Source organism: Entelurus aequoreus, linkage group LG10, assembly GCF_033978785.1.
Source record: "Entelurus aequoreus isolate RoL-2023_Sb linkage group LG10, RoL_Eaeq_v1.1, whole genome shotgun sequence".
NCBI lineage: Eukaryota > Metazoa > Chordata > Actinopteri > Syngnathiformes > Syngnathidae > Entelurus > Entelurus aequoreus.
In genome coordinates, this window is record NC_084740.1 from 56,939,745 (window position 1) to 56,957,717 (window position 17,973).

At 42.1% G+C, this 17,973-nt stretch overlaps 1 protein-coding gene across 3 annotated transcripts in view; it reads left to right on the plus strand.

The window, feature by feature from the left end:
• Positions 1–1,404: 1,404 nt before the first annotated feature.
• The window catches only part of parvg (parvin, gamma), a 53,743-nt gene continuing 37,174 nt past the window's right edge, over positions 1,405–17,973 (plus strand). For 2 of the 3 annotated variants that reach the window (XM_062059637.1, XM_062059638.1), the window contains exons 1-3: positions 1,405–1,483; positions 9,115–9,197; positions 13,032–13,096. In XM_062059637.1, coding sequence (XP_061915621.1) covers positions 9,116–9,197; positions 13,032–13,096 — 147 coding nt within the window. In that variant the 5' untranslated portion in view covers positions 1,405–1,483; position 9,115. The remainder of the gene's footprint in view (positions 1,484–9,114; positions 9,198–13,031; positions 13,097–17,973) is intronic. The other variant, XM_062059639.1, reaches the window with a different exon arrangement.

Consider the following 17,973-nt stretch of genomic DNA (forward strand, 5'->3'; position numbering starts at 1 on the left):
GTGAAGGTGGTGTGTGAAGGTGGTGTGTGAATGTGTGTGTGAATGTGGAAATAGTGTCAAAGCGCTTTGAGTACCTTGAAGGTAGAAAAGCGCAATACAAGTATAAGCCATTTATAATGCTCGTAACTTTAAATGTTTGGCTTCAACTTAAAGCATAACAAATAGCTGAGACAATTCTTATATCAAAACACTCTTAAGTTGAGGTCCTACTGTAAATACAATCTCTATTTTTTTTATTTGTCTGAATTTCAGCAGCTTTTTTTTCTCCTATTTTAGTGGATTTAATGGCAACAAGTCCAGTCTTGAATGGTGACCATACTTGCCAACCATCCCGTATCAAGTATGATGGTGACTGTTGCACACACAAGTATGATGGTGACTGGTGCACACACAAGTATGATGGTGACTGGTGCACAGACAAACAAGTATGATGGTGATTGGTGCACAGACAAACAAGTATGATGGTGACTGGTGCACAGACAAACAAGTATGATGGTGACTGGTGCACAGACAAACAAGTATGATGGTGACTGGTGCACAGACAAACAAGTATGATGGTGACTGGTGCACAGACAAACAAGTATGATGGTGACTGGTGCACAGACAAACAAGTATGATGGTGATTGGTGCACAGACAAACAAGTATGATGGTGACTGGTGCACAGACAAACAAGTATGATGGTGACTGGTGCACAGACAAACAAGTATGATGGTGACTGGTGCACAGACAAACAAGTATGATGATGACTGGTGCACAGACAAACAAGTATGATGGTGACTGGTGCACGGACAAACAAGTATGATGATGACTGGTGCACAGACAAACAAGTATGATGGTGACTGGTGCACAGACAAACAAGTATGATGATGACTGGTGTACAGACAAACAAGTATGATGGTGACTGGTGCACAGACAAACAAGTATGATGGTGACTGGTGCACAGACAAACAAGTATGATGGTGATTGGTGCACAGACAAACAAGTATGATGGTGACTGGTGCACAGACAAACAAGTATGATGGTGACTGGTGCACAGACAAACAAGTATGATGGTGACTGGTGCACAGACAAACAAGTATGATGGTGACTGGTGCACGGACAAACAAGTATGATGATGACTGGTGCACAGACAAACAAGTATGATGGTGACTGGTGCACGGACAAACAAGTATGATAATGACTGGTGCACAGACAAACAAGTATGATGGTGACTGGTGCACAGACAAACAAGTATGATGATGACTGGTGCACAGACAAACAAGTATGATGGTGACTGGTGCACAGACAAACAAGTATGATGATGACTGGTGCACAGACAAAGAAGACAAAAGAGGAAGTTGTACTTTTGCACAACATCTACCACTTCCTGTCCTGGTGCTCAGCTTCACTTCCCACTTGGTGACATTTTATTTTCTCAAGAAGAAATAAAGCGCTGACTCCTTTTCAGCTTCTCCAATCGCGGCCAACTTAGTCCCACTGAAGGTAAGAAAGAGACTTTAATATTTGCAAGATGTGGAACAGCTTCTTATTCCTTCCTGTCAGGGTCACGTGTGACGTCTTACTTTCATGCCTCACGTGTGACGTCTTACTTTCATGCCTCACGTGTGACGTCTTACTTTCATGCCTCACGTGTGATGTCTTACTTTCATGCCTCACGCGTGATGTCTTACTTTCATGCCTCACGCGTGACGTCTTACTTTCATGCCTCACGTGTGACGTCTTACTTTCATGCCTCACGTGTGACGTCTTACTTTCATGCCTCACGTGTGACGTCTTACTTTCATGCCTCACGTGTGACGTCTTACTTTCATGCCTCACGTGTGACGTCTTACTTTCATGCCTCACGTGTGACGTCTTACTTTCATGCCTCACGTGTGACGTCTTACTTTCATTCCTCACGTGTGACGTCTTACTTTCATGCCTCACGTGTGACGTCTTACTTTCATTCCTCACGTGTGACGTCTTACTTTCATGCCTCACGTGTGACGTCTTACTTTCATTCCTCACGTGTGACGTCTTACTTTCATGCCTCACGTGTGACGTCTTACTTTCATGCCTCACGTGTGATGTCTTACTTTCATGCCTCATGTGTGACGTCTTACTTTCATGCCTCACGTGTGACGTCTTACTTTCATGCCTCACGTGTGACATCTTACTTTATATATATATATATATATATTGAAGGATCAGTGTATGTTTTGGTCATGACGGGCAATTAAAAAAACACAAATTTGGGACAGGGGACCCTATTGTATTTCTAGCCTTTTATTATTATTAGGGACCGAGTCCTTTGGGACAGAGGACCCTATTGTATTTCTAGCCTTTTATTATTATTAGGGCCCGAGTCCCTTTGGGACAGAGGACCCTATTGTATTTCTAGCCTTTTATTATTATTTGGGACAGAGTCCCTTTGGGACAGAGGACCCTATTGTATTTCTAGCCTTTTATTATTATTAGGGACCGAGTCCCTTTGGGACAGAGGACCCTATTGTATTTCTAGCCTTTTATTATTATTAGGGCCCGAGTCCCTTTGGGACAGAGGACCCTATTGTATTTCTAGCCTTTTATTATTATTTGGGACAGAGTCCCTTTGGGACAGAGGACCCTATTGTATTTCTAGCCTTTTATTATTATTAGGGACCGAGTCCCTTTGGGACAGAGGACCCTATTGTATTTCTAGCCTTTTATTATTATTAGGGACCGAGTCCCTTTGGGACAGAGGACCCTATTGTATGTCTAGCCTTTTATTATTATTAGGGACCGAGTCCCTTTGGGATAGAGGACCCTATTGTATTTCTAGCCTTTTATTATTATTAGGGACCGAGTCCCTTTGGGACAGAGGACCCTATTGTAGCCTTTTATTATTCTTAGGGACAGAGTCCCTTTGGGACATAGGACCCTATTGTATTTCTAGCCTTTTAGTATTATTAGGGACCAAGTCCCTTTGGGACAGAGGACCCTATTGTATTTCTAGCCTTTTATTATTATTAGGGACATAGTCCCTTTGGGACAGAGGACCCTATTGTATTTCTAGCCTTTTATTATTATTAGGGCCCGAGTCCCTTTGGGACAGCGGACCCTATTGTATTTCTAGCCTTTTATTATTATTAGGGCCCGAGTCCCTTTGGGACAGAGGACCCTATTGTATTTCTAGCCTTTTATTATTATTAGGGACAGAGTCCCTTTGGGACAGAGGACCCTAATGTATTTCTAGCCTTTTATTATTATTAGGGACCGAGTCCCTTTGGGACAGAGGACCCTATTGTATTTCTAGCCTTTTATTATTATTAGGGCCCGAGTCCCTTTGGGACAGAGGACCCTATTGTATTTCTAGCCTTTTATTATTATTAGGGACAGAGTCCCTTTGGGACAGAGGACCCTATTGTATTACTAGCCTTTTATTATTATTAGTGACCGAGTCCCTTTGGGACAGAGGACCCTATTGTATTTCTAGCCTTTTATTATTATTAGGGACCGAGTCCCTTTGGGACAGAGGACCCTATTGTATTTCTAGCCTTTTATTATTATTAGGGACCGAGTCCCTTTGGGACAGAGGACCCTATTGTATTTCTAGCCTTTTATTATTATTAGGGACCGAGTCCCTTTGGGACAGAGGACCCTATTGTAGCCTTTTATTATTCTTAGGGACAGAGTCCCTTTGGGACATAGGACCCTATTGTATTTCTAGCCTTTTAGTATTATTAGGGACCGAGTCCCTTTGGGACGGAGGACCCTATTGTATTTCTAGCCTTTTATTATTATTAGGGACATAGTCCCTTTGGGACAGAGGACCCTATTGTATTTCTAGCCTTTTATTATTATTAGGGACCGAGTCCCTTTGGGACAGAGGACCCTATTGTATTTCTAGCCTTTTATTATTATTAGGGACCGAGTCCCTTTGGGACAGAGGACCCTATTGTATTTCTAGCCTTTTATTATTATTAGGGACCGAGTCCCTTTGGGACAGAGGACCCTATTGTATTTCTAGCCTTTATTATTATTAGGGCCCGAGTCCCTTTGGGACAGAGGACCCTATTGTATTTCTAGCCTTTTATTATTATTAGGGCCCGAGTCCCTTTGGGACAGAGGACCCTATTGTATTTCCAGCCTTTTATTATTATTAGGGCCCGAGTCCCTTTGGGACAGAGGACCCTATTGTATTTCTAGCGTTTTATTATTATTAGGGACCGAGTCCCTTTGGGACATAGGACCCTATTGTATTTCTAGCCTTTTATTATTATTAGGGACCGGTCCCCTTTGGGACAGAGGACCCTATTGTATTTCTAGCCTTTTATTATTATTAGGGACAGAGTCCCTTTGGGACAGAGGACCCTATTGTATTTCTAGCCTTTTATTATTATTAGGGACTGAGTCCCTTTGGGACAGAGGACCCTATTGTATTTCTAGCCTTTTATTATTATTAGGGACCGAGTCCCTTTGGGACAGAGGACCCTATTGTATTTCTAGCCTTTTATTATTATTAGGGACCGAGTCACTTTGGGACAGAGGACCCTATTGTATTTCTAGCCTTTATTATTATTAGGGCCCGAGTCCCTTTGGGACAGAGGACCCTATTGTATTTCTAGCCTTTTATTATTTTTAGGGCCCGAGTCCCTTTGGGACAGAGGACCCTATTGTATTTCCAGCCTTTTATTATTATTAGGGCCCGAGTCCCTTTGGGACAGAGGACCCTATTGTATTTCTAGCCTTTTATTATTATTAGGGACCGGTCCCCTTTGGGACAGAGGACCCTATTGTATTTCTAGCCTTTTATTATTATTAGGGACAGAGTCCCTTTGGGACAGAGGACCCTATTGTATTTCTTGCCTTTTATTATTATTAGGGACAGAGTCCCTTTGGGACAGAGGACCCTATTGTATTTCTAGCCTTTTATTATTATTAGGGACCGAGTCCCTTTGGGACAGAGGACCCTATTGTATTTCTAGCCTTTTATTATTATTAGGGCCCGGGTCCCTTTGGGACAGAGGACCGTATTGTATTTCTAGCCTTTTATTATTATTAGGGACCGAGTCCCTTTGGGACAGAGGACCCTATTGTATTGCTAGCCTTTTATTATTATTAGGGACAGAGTCCCTTTGGGACCGAGGACCCTATTGTATTTCTAGCCTTTTATTATTATTAGGGCCCGAGTCCCTTTGGGACAGAGGACCCTATTGTATTTCTAGCCTTTTATTATTATTAGGGACCGAGTCCCTTTGGGACAGAGGGCCCTATTGAATTTCTAGCCTTTTATTGTTATTAGGGACAGAGGACCCTAATGTATTTCTAGCCTTTTATTATTATTAGGGACCGAGTCCCTTTGGGACAGAGGACCCTATTGTATTTCTAGCCTTTTATTATTATTAGGGCCCGAGTCCCTTTGGGACAGAGGACCCTATTGTATTTCTAGCCTATTATTATTATTAGGGCCCGAGTCCCTTTGGGACAGAGGACCCTATTGTATTTCTAGCCTTTTATTATTATTAGGGACCGAGTCCCTTTGGGACAGAGGACCCTATTGTATTTCTAGCCTTTTATTATTATTAGGGACCGAGTCCCTTTGGGACAGAGTACCCTATTGTATTTCTAGCCTTTTATTATTATTAGGGACAGTCCCTTTGGGACAGAGGACCCTATTGTATTTCTAGCCTTTTATTATTATTAGGGACAGAGGACCCTATTGTATTTCTAGCCTTTTATTATTATTAGGGACCGAGTCCCTTTGGGACAGAGGACCCTATTGTATTTCTAGCCTTTTATTGTTATTAGGGACAGAGGACCCTATTGTATTTCTAGCCTTTTATTATTATTAGGGACCGAGTCCCTTTGGGACAGAGGACCCTATTGTATTTCTAGCCTTTTATTATTATTAGGGCCCGAGTCCCTTTGGGACAGAGGACCCTATTGTATTTGTAGCCTTTGTTATTATTAGGGCCCGAGTCCCTTTGGGACAGAGGACCCTATTGTATTTGTAGCCTTTTATTATTATTAGGGACCGAGTCCCTTTGGGACAGAGGACCCTATTGTATTTCTAGCCTTTTATTATTATTAGGGACAGAGTCCCTTTGGGACAGAGGACCCTATTGTATTTCTAGCCTTTTATTATTATTAGGGACCGAGTCCCTTTGGGACAGAGGACCCTATTGTATTTCTAGCCTTTTATTATTATTATGGACCGAGTCCTTTGGGACAGAGGACCCTATTATATTTCTAGCCTTTTATTATTATTAGGGACCGAGTCCCTTTGGGACAGAGGACCCTATTGTATTTCTAGCCTTTTATTATTATTAGGGACCGAGTCCCTTTGGGACAGAGGACCCTATTGTATTTCTAGCCTTTTATTATTATTAGGGACCGAGTCCCTTTGGGACAGAGGACCCTATTGTATTTCTAGCCTTTATTATTATTAGGGCCAGAGTCCCTTTGGGACAGAGGACCCTATTGTATTTCTAGCCTTTTATTATTATTAGGGACAGAGTGCCTTTGGGACAGAGGACCCTATTGTATTTCTAGCCTTTTATTATTATTAGGGACCGAATCCCTTTGGGACAGAGGACCCTATTATATTTCTAGCCTTTTATTATTATTAGGGACAGAGTCCCTTTGGGACAGAGGACCCTATTGTATTTCCAGCCTTTTATTATTATTAGGGACTGAGTGCCTTTGGGACAGAGGACCCTATTGTATTTCTAGCCTTTTATTATTATTAGGGACAGAGTCCCTTTGGGACAGAGGACCCTATTGTATTTCTAGCCTTTTATTATTATTAGGGACTGAGTCCCTTTGGGACAGTGGACCCTATTGTATTTCTAGCCTTTTATTATTATTAGGGACAGAGTCCCTTTGGGACAGAGGACCCTATTGTATTTCTAGCCTTTTATTATTATTAGGGACAGAGTCCCTTTGGGACAGAGGACCCTATTGTATTTCTAGCCTTTTATTATTATTAGGGACCGAGTCCCTTTGGGACAGAGGACCCTATTGTATTTCTAGCCTTTATTATTATTAGGGCCAGAGTCCCTTTGGGACAGAGGACCCTATTGTATTTCTAGCCTTTTATTATTATTAGGGACAGAGTCCCTTTGGGACAGAGGACCCTATTGTATTTCTAGCCTTTTATTATTATTAGGGACCGAATCCCTTTGGGACAGAGGACCCTATTGTATTTCTAGCCTTTTATTATTATTAGGGACAGAGTCCCTTTGTGACAGAGGACCCTATTGTATTTCTAGCCTTTTATTGTTATTAGGGACCGAGTCCCTTTGGGACAGAGGACCCTATTGTATTTCTAGCCTTTTATTATTATTAGGGACCGAGTCCCTTTGGGACAGAGGACCCTATTGTATTTCTAGCCTTTTATTATTATTAGGGACCGAGTCCCTTTGTGACAGAGGACCCTATTGTATTTCTAGCCTTTTATTATTATTAGGGACCGAGTCCCTTTGGGACAGAGGACCCTATTGTATTTCTAGCCTTTTATTATTATTAGGGACAGAGTCCCTTTGGGACAGAGGACCCTATTGTATTTCTAGCCTTTTATTATTATTAGAGACCGAGTCCCTTTGGGACAGAGGACCCTATTGTATTTCTAGCCTTTTATTATTATTAGGGACAGAGTCCCTTTGTGACAGAGGACCCTATTGTATTTCTAGCCTTTTATTATTATTAGGGACCGAGTCCCTTTGGGACAGAGGACCCTATTGTATTTCTAGCCTTTTATTATTATTAGGGACCGAGTCCCTTTGGGACAGAGGACCCTATTGTATTTCTAGCCTTTTATTATTATTAGGGACCGAGTCCCTTTGGGACAGAGGACCCTATTGTATTTCTAGCCTTTTATTATTATTAGGGACAGAGTCCCTTTGTGACAGAGGACCCTATTGTATTTCTAGCCTTTTATTATTATTAGGGACCGAGTCCCTTTGGGACAGAGGACCCTATTGTATTTCTAGCCTTTTATTATTATTAGGGACAGAGTCCCTTTGGGACAGAGGACCCTATTGTATTTCTAGCCTTTTATTATTATTAGAGACCGAGTCCCTTTGGGACAGAGGACCCTATTGTATTTCTAGCCTTTTATTATTATACCGCCGCCTCTTTGAGCTGTAATTTGACCCCCTTAACATGCTTCAAAACTCACCAAATTGGACACACACATCAGGACTGGCGAAAACTGAGATCTAATCAAAAAACCAAACCCTAAAACTCAAAATTGCGCTCTAGCGCCCCCTAGGAAGAAAACACAGACAAAACTGCCTGTAACTCCCAGTAAGAATGTCGTAGAGACATGAAACAAAAACCTCTATGTAGGTCTCACTTAGACCTAGATTTCATACACTGACAATCCCCAGCAAAAATCAACAGGAAGTTTGCAATTCCCCCTTCAAAACAAAAGTTGTGTAAAAACAGTCACCTTTTTTCAAACATTATCTCCTCTGAGCGCGTTTGTCGTGTCGGCTTCAAATTAGCACAGGAGAGAGATTGAACCCTTCTGATTAAAAGTTGATGAAAGAGTTTTAATTACTGCTCCGGTTTGGATTTTATGAGCCCTCAAAGTCGGTCCCGCCCATCGCTGCTTGCAGCTTTAATTCTTTGTTTGCATTTCAAAATAAAATCCAAATGAACTGATGGTTCTCCAATGGCCACGGGTGGAAATAAAATGAAAAGAGTCCAACATACGCTGACCCTGAGGATAAGAAAGCTGGGTTTGGGACTCACCAGGTGAGACCAGGTACACCTGGACAAGGAGACAGCTGATTGGAGGAGACCAGGAGGAGGTGTAGAAAATACCAAAATGAGCCAAGGGGAAGAAACCAGTACAGAAAAAGTAAATATTATAAGCAGTATTCATATTTCTTCATCATACTGTATATACAGGCTGTGTGCACGAGTGCTGCCATTCATCATACTGTATATACTGGCTGTGTGCACGAGTGCTGCCATTCATCATACTGTATATACTGGCTGTGTGCACGAGTGCTGCCATTCATCATACTGTATATAGTGGCTGTGTGCACGAGTGCTGCCATTCCCTTTGCCTGATAACATTCCAATTCGGTGTTGCATTGTGGGTCACTTGTTTGTACCATTATGCTGAAGATGTTTGTCTCTAGGATGAACAGAGGGGGCGCTATGGAGGCTGACGTCTTCCACAATGCCAAAGAGGACGAGCACATGGACGCTCAAACCTTCGCAGGTCTGTTTCTACAAACCCCAAAAGCAGTGAAGTCGTCACGTTGTGTAAATGGTAAATAAAAAGAGAATACAACAAATCCTTTTCAACTTATATTCAATTGAATAGACTGCAAAGACAAGATATTTCATGTTCACACTGACAAACTTTCTTCTTTTTTGCAAATAATAATGTAGTTAGAATTGAATGGCAGCAACACATTTCAAAAAAGGCATTTTTACCAGTGTGTTACATGGCCTTTCCTTTTAACAACACTCAGTAAAGGTTTGGGAACTGAGGAGACACATTTTTGAAGTGGAATTCTTTCCCATTCTTGTTTGATGTACATTGTTAAAGGCCTACTGAAAGCCACTACTAGCGACCACGCAGTCTGATAGTTTATATATCAATGATGAAATCTTAACATTGCAACACATGCCAATACGGCCGGGTTAACTTGTGACATTTTAAATTTCCCGCTAAACTTCCGGTTGGAAACATCTATGTATTATGCGTATGCGCGTGACGTCACAACGGTAACGGAAGTATTCGTACCCAATGTGTCACCATACAAACAGCTCTGTTTTCATCGAACAATTCCACAGTATTCTGGACATCTGTGTTGGTGTATTTTTTTGCAATTTGTTTAATGAACAATGGAGGCTGCAAAGAAGAAAGTTGTAGGTGGGATCGGTGTATTAGCGGCTGGCTGTAGCAACACAACCAGGAGGACTTACTTGGATGCTAGCCGCCAACCGCATCTGTGATCGGGTGAAGTCCTTCGTCGCGCCGTCGATCGCTGGAACGCAGGTGAGCACGGGTGTTGATGAACAGATGAGGGCTGGCTGGCGTAGGTGGAGCGCTAATGTTTTTATCATAGCTCTGTGAGGTCCGGTTGCTAAGTTGCTAAGTTAGCTTCAGCGTCGTTAGCAGCAGCATTGTTAAGCTTTGCTAGGCTGAGAATTATTAACCGTGCATTTACATGTACATGGTTTAATAGTATTGTTGATGTTCTGTCTATCCTTCCAGTCAGGGGTTTATTTATTTTGTTTCTATCTGCATTTGAGCCAGATGCTATCACGTTAGCTCAGTAGCTAAAGGGCTTCGCCGATGTATTGTCGTGGAGATAAAAGTCACTGTGAATGTCCATTTCGCGTTCTCGACTCTCATTTTCAAGAGGATATAGTATCCGAGGTGGTTTAAAATACAAATCCGTGATCCACAATAGAAAAAGGAGAGAGTGTGGAATCCAATGAGCCAGCTTGTACATAAGTTACGGTCAGAGAGAAAAAAGATACACCCTGCACTACACTCTAGTCCTTCACTCTAACGTTCCTCATCCACAAATCTTTCATCCTTGTCAAATAATTGGGGTAATCGTCGCTTTCTCGGTCCGAATCGCTCTAGCTGCGTTGAAAACAATAGGAAAATATGAGGAGGCGAATAACTGACTACGTCACGCTACTTCCGGTAGGGGCAAGGCTTTTTTTTTTATCAGAGACCAAAAGTTGCGAACTTTATCGTCGTTGTTCTATACTAAATCCTTTCAGCAAAAATATGCTGCCCTTTACACTTTCACCCTAGAACAGTCCCCATGCTTCTTTTCCTCTTTGGTCCAAAGTTTCCAAAAACAATTTGGAATTATGGACTCGTCAGACCACAGAACACTTTTCCACTTTGCATCAGTCCATCTTAGATGAGCTCAGGCCCAGCGAAGCGTTTCTGGGTGTTGTTGATAAATGGCTTTGGCTTTGCATAGTAGAGTTTTAACTTGCACTTACAGATGTAGCGACCAACTGTAGTTACTGACAGTGGTTTTCTGAAGTGTTCCTGAGCCCATGTGGTGATATCCTTTACACACTGATGTCGCTTGTTGATGCAGTACAGCCTGAGGGATGGAAGGTCACGGGCTTAGCTGCTTACGTGCAGTGATTTCTCCACATTCTCTGAACCTTTTGATGATATTACGGAGCGTAGATGTTGAAATCCCTAAATTCCTTGCAATAGCTGCTTGAGAAATGTTGTTCTTAAACAATTTGCTCAGGCATTTGTTGACAAAGTGGTGACCCTCGACCCCATCCTTGTTTGTGAATGACTGAGCATTTCATGGAATCTACTTTTATACCCAATCATGGCACCCACCTGTTCCCAATTAGCCTGTTCACCTGTGGGATGTTCCAAATAAGTCTTTGATGAGCATTCCTCAACTTTCTCAATCTTTTTTACTACTTGTGCCAGCTTTTTTGAAACATGTTGCAGGCATCAAATTCCAAATGAGCTAATATTTGCAAAAAAGAAGAACGTTTCTCAGTGTGAACATGAAATATCTTGTCTTTGCAGTCTATTCAATTGAATATAAGTTGAAAAGGATTTGTTGTATTGTCTTTTTATTTACCATTTACACAACGTGACAACTTCACTGCTTTTGGCTTTTGTGTTTTAAAATAACATTGCGTGTTATTTTCTATCAATTTTACTGTTGTAAATATAGTTTTGCTAAAGCTCAGAAAGGGCATGGCGTTAAAGAGAAATGGAGGGAAAGACAATATGTGGCCCTCAGTGGCAAACGTTGGCACACCCCCGTTTTACTTCAGAAGAATATAAAGCTACATTAGCTTCATTGCAAACAAAGCACAACAAATACATTTATGCACTGTAAACATGTTCAATGTAAATTCACAGCAAATTGCTGGCGAGTAATTGCATTCCTTTCACTACAACTTTTACGGTAATCTAATTTAAAAAATCTTTACAGCAATTTATTGGAACTGCAGAGCTATGATTTAACAGTTAACTATATATATATATATGTATATGTATATGTATATATATATATATATATATATATATATATATATATATATATATATATATATATATATATATATATATATATATATATATATATATATGTATGTATGTATGTATGTATGTATATACATATTCATATATATATATATATATATGTATGTATGTATATATATACATATTCATATATATATATATATATATATATATATATATATATATATATATATATATATATATGTTCAGACACTGAGTTTTCATACACTGATTTTTTATACAATGAATTTTAAAACACTGAATTTTTTTACATTGAAATTTTAAACACACATTTTGCTAAAACATTTCTTTACAAGAAATTGTCAGCATAATTTGATACAAAAAAAATTCACATTTCACAAAATTTTAAACAAAAAAAATTTGGTCAAAAAAGCTTTTGTAATAAAGACACAAATTAATAGCAACTGGTTAGTTAATAAAATAAAATGATTAGTTATTAGTTGCACTTACTTTTAGTCCAAAGACAAAAAAAAGCCTCTTGTATTTTGTGTCAATTGGCTTTAACTTCAGGGAGAGCATCCAAGGCTCGTTAAGTCCATCAAAAATCTTGTCGCCACTGACAAGACTAATGAATACAAATAATTAATTGATCAACATGATTTGATACAAGAACATGTTCTTTTGTGCTTGTAAAAAAAACAACACCCATTTCTACGCTCCTACACATAATATAACTAAATGTGGGTATAGTTATTTACAAAAAAAAATTCAAAAATGTTACAACTAAATGCTGTAATTCCCCAGTTGTAGTTATTTACTCCCTGGTTTTAACAGCGTGCAACATACTGTACTGTACTGTACTGTACTGTACTGTACAGTACGGAGAAAATCATTGGGAACTTACTGCCATTTGTTGTGATATTATTGTGTTTTACTGTGAAATAACAGTTCATTACTGTCAAATATAAGAGTATCCTGTTTTTTACAGTCACTGTGAAAAAATGATGTGAAATACTGTAAAGTTTTTACAGCGTGCTTTTGTGTATCATACAGCGGGCAAGATGAAGATGATCCAGCCAGAGTCCATGAAGGACCCCAAACTGGACAAGCTGAAGGAGGTGGGAGACTAGAGAAACACTACACTAGACTAGCTGAAGGAGGTGGGAGACTAGAGAAACACTACACTAGACAAGCTGAAGGAGGTGGGAGACTAGAGAAACACTACACTAGACAAGCTGAAGGAGGTGGGAGACTAGAGAAACACTACACTAGACAAGCTGAAGGAGGTGGGAGACTAGAGAAACACTACACTAGACAAGCTGAAGGAGGTGGGAGACTAGAGAAACACTACACTAGACAAGCTGAAGGAGGTGTGAGACTAGAGAAACACTACACTAGACAAGCTGAAGGAGGTGGGAGACTAGAGAAACACTACACTAGACAAGCTGAAGGAGGTGGGAGACTAGAGAAACACTACCCTAGACAAGCTGAAGGAGGTGGGAGACTAGAGAAACACTACCCTAGACAAGCTGAAGGAGGTGGGAGACTAGAGAAACACTACACTAGACAAGCTGAAGGAGGTGGGAGACTAGAGAAACACTACACTAGACAAGCTGAAGGAGGTGGGAGACTAGAGAAACACTACACTAGACAAGCTGAAGGAGGTGGGAGACTAGAGAAACACTACACTAGACAAGCTGAAGGAGGTGGGAGACTAGAGAAACACTACACTAGACAAGCTGAAGGAGGTGTGAGACTAGAGAAACACTACACTAGACAAGCTGAAGGAGGTGGGAGACTAGAGAAACACTACACTAGACAAGCTGAAGGAGGTGGGAGACTAGAGAAACACTACACTAGACAAGCTGAAGGAGGTGTGAGACTAGAGAAACACTACACTAGACAAGCTGAAGGAGGTGGGAGACTAGAGAAACACTACACTAGACAAGCTGAAGGAGGTGTGAGACTAGAGAAACACTACACTAGACAAGCTGAAGGAGGTGGGAGACTAGAGAAACACTACACTAGACAAGCTGAAGGAGGTGGGAGACTAGAGAAACACTACACTAGACAAGCTGAAGGAGGTGGGAGACTAGAGAAACACTACACTAGACAAGCTGAAGGAGGTGGGAGACTAGAGAAACACTACACTAGACAAGCTGAAGGAGGTGGGAGACTAGAGAAACACTACACTAGACAAGCTGAAGGAGGTGGGAGACTAGAGAAACACTACACTAGACAAGCTGAAGGAGGTGGGAGACTAGAGAAACACTACCCTAGACAAGCTGAAGGAGGTGGGAGACTAGAGAAACACTACCCTAGACAAGCTGAAGGAGGTGGGAGACTAGAGAAACACTACACTAGACAAGCTGAAGGAGGTGGGAGACTAGAGAAACACTACACTAGACAAGCTGAAGGAGGTGGGAGACTAGAGAAACACTACACTAGACAAGCTGAAGGAGGTGGGAGACTAGAGAAACACTACACTAGACAAGCTGAAGGAGGTGGGAGACTAGAGAAACACTACACTAGACAAGCTGAAGGAGGTGTGAGACTAGAGAAACACTACACTAGACAAGCTGAAGGAGGTGGGAGACTAGAGAAACACTACACTAGACAAGCTGAAGGAGGTGGGAGACTAGAGAAACACTACACTAGACAAGCTGAAGGAGGTGTGAGACTAGAGAAACACTACACTAGACAAGCTGAAGGAGGTGGGAGACTAGAGAAACACTACACTAGACAAGCTGAAGGAGGTGTGAGACTAGAGAAACACTACACTAGACAAGCTGAAGGAGGTGGGAGACTAGAGAAACACTACACTAGACAAGCTGAAGGAGGTGGGAGACTAGAGAAACACTACACTAGACAAGCTGAAGGAGGTGGGAGACTAGAGAAACACTACACTAGACAAGCTGAAGGAGGTGGGAGACTAGAGAAACACTACACTAGACAAGCTGAAGGAGGTGGGAGACTAGAGAAACACTACACTAGACAAGCTGAAGGAGGTGGGAGACTAGAGAAACACTACACTAGACAAGCTGAAGGAGGTGGGAGACTAGAGAAACACTACACTAGACAAGCTGAAGGAGGTGTGAGACTAGAGAAACACTACACTAGACAAGCTGAAGGAGGTGGGAGACTAGAGAAACACTACACTAGACAAGCTGAAGGAGGTGGGAGACTAGAGAAACACTACACTAGACAAGCTGAAGGAGGTGGGAGACTAAAGAAACACTACACTAGACAAGCTGAAGGAGATGGGAGACTAGAGAAACACTACACTAGACAAGCTGAAGGAGGTGGGAGACTAGAGAAACACTACACTAGACAAGCTGAAGGAGGTGTGAGACTAGAGAAACACTACACTAGACAAGCTGAAGGAGGTGGGAGACTAGAGAAACACTACCCTAGACAAGCTGAAGGAGGTGGGAGACTAAAGAAACACTAGACTAGACAAGCTGAAGGAGGTGGGAGACTAGAGAAACACTACACTAGACAAGCTGAAGGAGGTGGGAGACTAGAGAAACACTACACTAGACAAGCTGAAGGAGGTGGGAGACTAGAGAAACACTACACTAGACAAGCTGAAGGAGGTGTGAGACTAGAGAAACACTACACTAGACAAGCTGAAGGAGGTGGGAGACTAGAGAAACACTACACTAGACAAGCTGAAGGAGGTGTGAGACTAGAGAAACACTACACTAGACAAGCTGAAGGAGGTGGGAGACTAGAGAAACACTACACTAGACAAGCTGAAGGAGGTGGGAGACTAGAGAAACACTACCCTAGACAAGCTGAAGGAGGTGGGAGACTAAAGAAACACTACCCTAGACAAGCTGAAGGAGGTGGGAGACTAAAGAAACACTACACTAGACAAGCTGAAGGAGGTGGGAGACTAGAGAAACACTACACTAGACAAGCTGAAGGAGGTGGGAGACTAAAGAAACACTACACTAGACAAGCTGAAGGAGGTGGGAGACTAGAGAAACACTACACTAGACAAGCTGAAGGAGGTGGGAGACTAGAGAAACACTACACTAGACAAGCTGAAAGAGGTGGGAGACTAGAGAAACACTACACTAGACAAGCTGAAGGAGGTGGGAGACTAGAGAAACACTACACTAGACAAGCTGAAGGAGGTGGGAGACTAGAGAAACACTACCCTAGACAAGCTGAAGGAGGTGGGAGACTAAAGAAACACTACACTAGACAAGCTGAAGGAGGTGGGAGACTAGAGAAACACTACACTAGACAAGCTGAAGGAGGTGGGAGACTAGAGAAACACTACACTAGACAAGCTGAAGGAGGTGTGAGACTAGAGAAACACTACACTAGACAAGCTGAAGGAGGTGGGAGACTAGAGAAACACTACACTAGACAAGCTGAAGGAGGTGGGAGACTAAAGAAACACTACACTAGACAAGCTGAAGGAGGTGGGAGACTAGAGAAACACTACACTAGACAAGCTGAAGGAGGTGGGAGACTAGAGAAACACTACACTAGACAAGCTGAAGGAGGTGGGAGACTAGAGAAACACTACACTAGACAAGCTGAAGGAGGTGGGAGACTAAAGAAACACTACACTAGACAAGCTGAAGGAGGTGGGAGACTAGAGAAACACTACACTAGACAAGCTGAAGGAGGTGGGAGACTAGAGAAACACTACACTAGACAAGCTGAAGGAGGTGGGAGACTAGAGAAACACTACACTAGACAAGCTGAAGGAGGTGGGAGACTAGAGAAACACTACCCTAGACAAGCTGAAGGAGGTGGGAGACTAGAGAAACACTACCCTAGACAAGCTGAAGGAGGTGGGAGACTAGAGAAACACTACACTAGACAAGCTGAAGGAGGTGGGAGACTAGAGAAACACTACACTAGACAAGCTGAAGGAGGTGTGAGACTAGAGAAACACTACACTAGACAAGCTGAAGGAGGTGGGAGACTAGAGAAACACTACACTAGACAAGCTGAAGGAGGTGGGAGACTAGAGAAACACTACACTAGACAAGCTGAAGGAGGTGTGAGACTAGAGAAACACTACACTAGACAAGCTGAAGGAGGTGGGAGACTAGAGAAACACTACACTAGACAAGCTGAAGGAGGTGGGAGACTAGAGAAACACTACACTAGACAAGCTGAAGGAGGTGTGAGACTAGAGAAACACTACACTAGACAAGCTGAAGGAGGTGTGAGACTAGAGAAACACTACACTAGACAAGCTGAAGGAGGTGGGAGACTAGAGAAACACTACACTAGACAAGCTGAAGGAGGTGGGAGACTAGAGAAACACTACACTAGACAAGCTGAAGGAGGTGGGAGACTAGAGAAACACTACACTAGACAAGCTGAAGGAGGTGGGAGACTAGAGAAACACTACACTAGACAAGCTGAAGGAGGTGGGAGACTAGAGAAACACTACACTAGACAAGCTGAAGGAGGTGGGAGACTAGAGAAACACTACACTAGACAAGCTGAAGGAGGTGGGAGACTAGAGAAACACTACACTAGACAAGCTGAAGGAGGTGTGAGACTAGAGAAACACTACACTAGACAAGCTGAAGGAGGTGGGAGACTAGAGAAACACTACACTAGACAAGCTGAAGGAGGTGGGAGACTAGAGAAACACTACACTAGACAAGCTGAAGGAGGTGGGAGACTAAAGAAACACTACACTAGACAAGCTGAAGGAGATGGGAGACTAGAGAAACACTACACTAGACAAGCTGAAGGAGGTGGGAGACTAGAGAAACACTACACTAGACAAGCTGAAGGAGGTGTGAGACTAGAGAAACACTACACTAGACAAGCTGAAGGAGGTGGGAGACTAGAGAAACACTACCCTAGACAAGCTGAAGGAGGTGGGAGACTAAAGAAACACTAGACTAGACAAGCTGAAGGAGGTGGGAGACTAGAGAAACACTACACTAGACAAGCTGAAGGAGGTGGGAGACTAGAGAAACACTACACTAGACAAGCTGAAGGAGGTGGG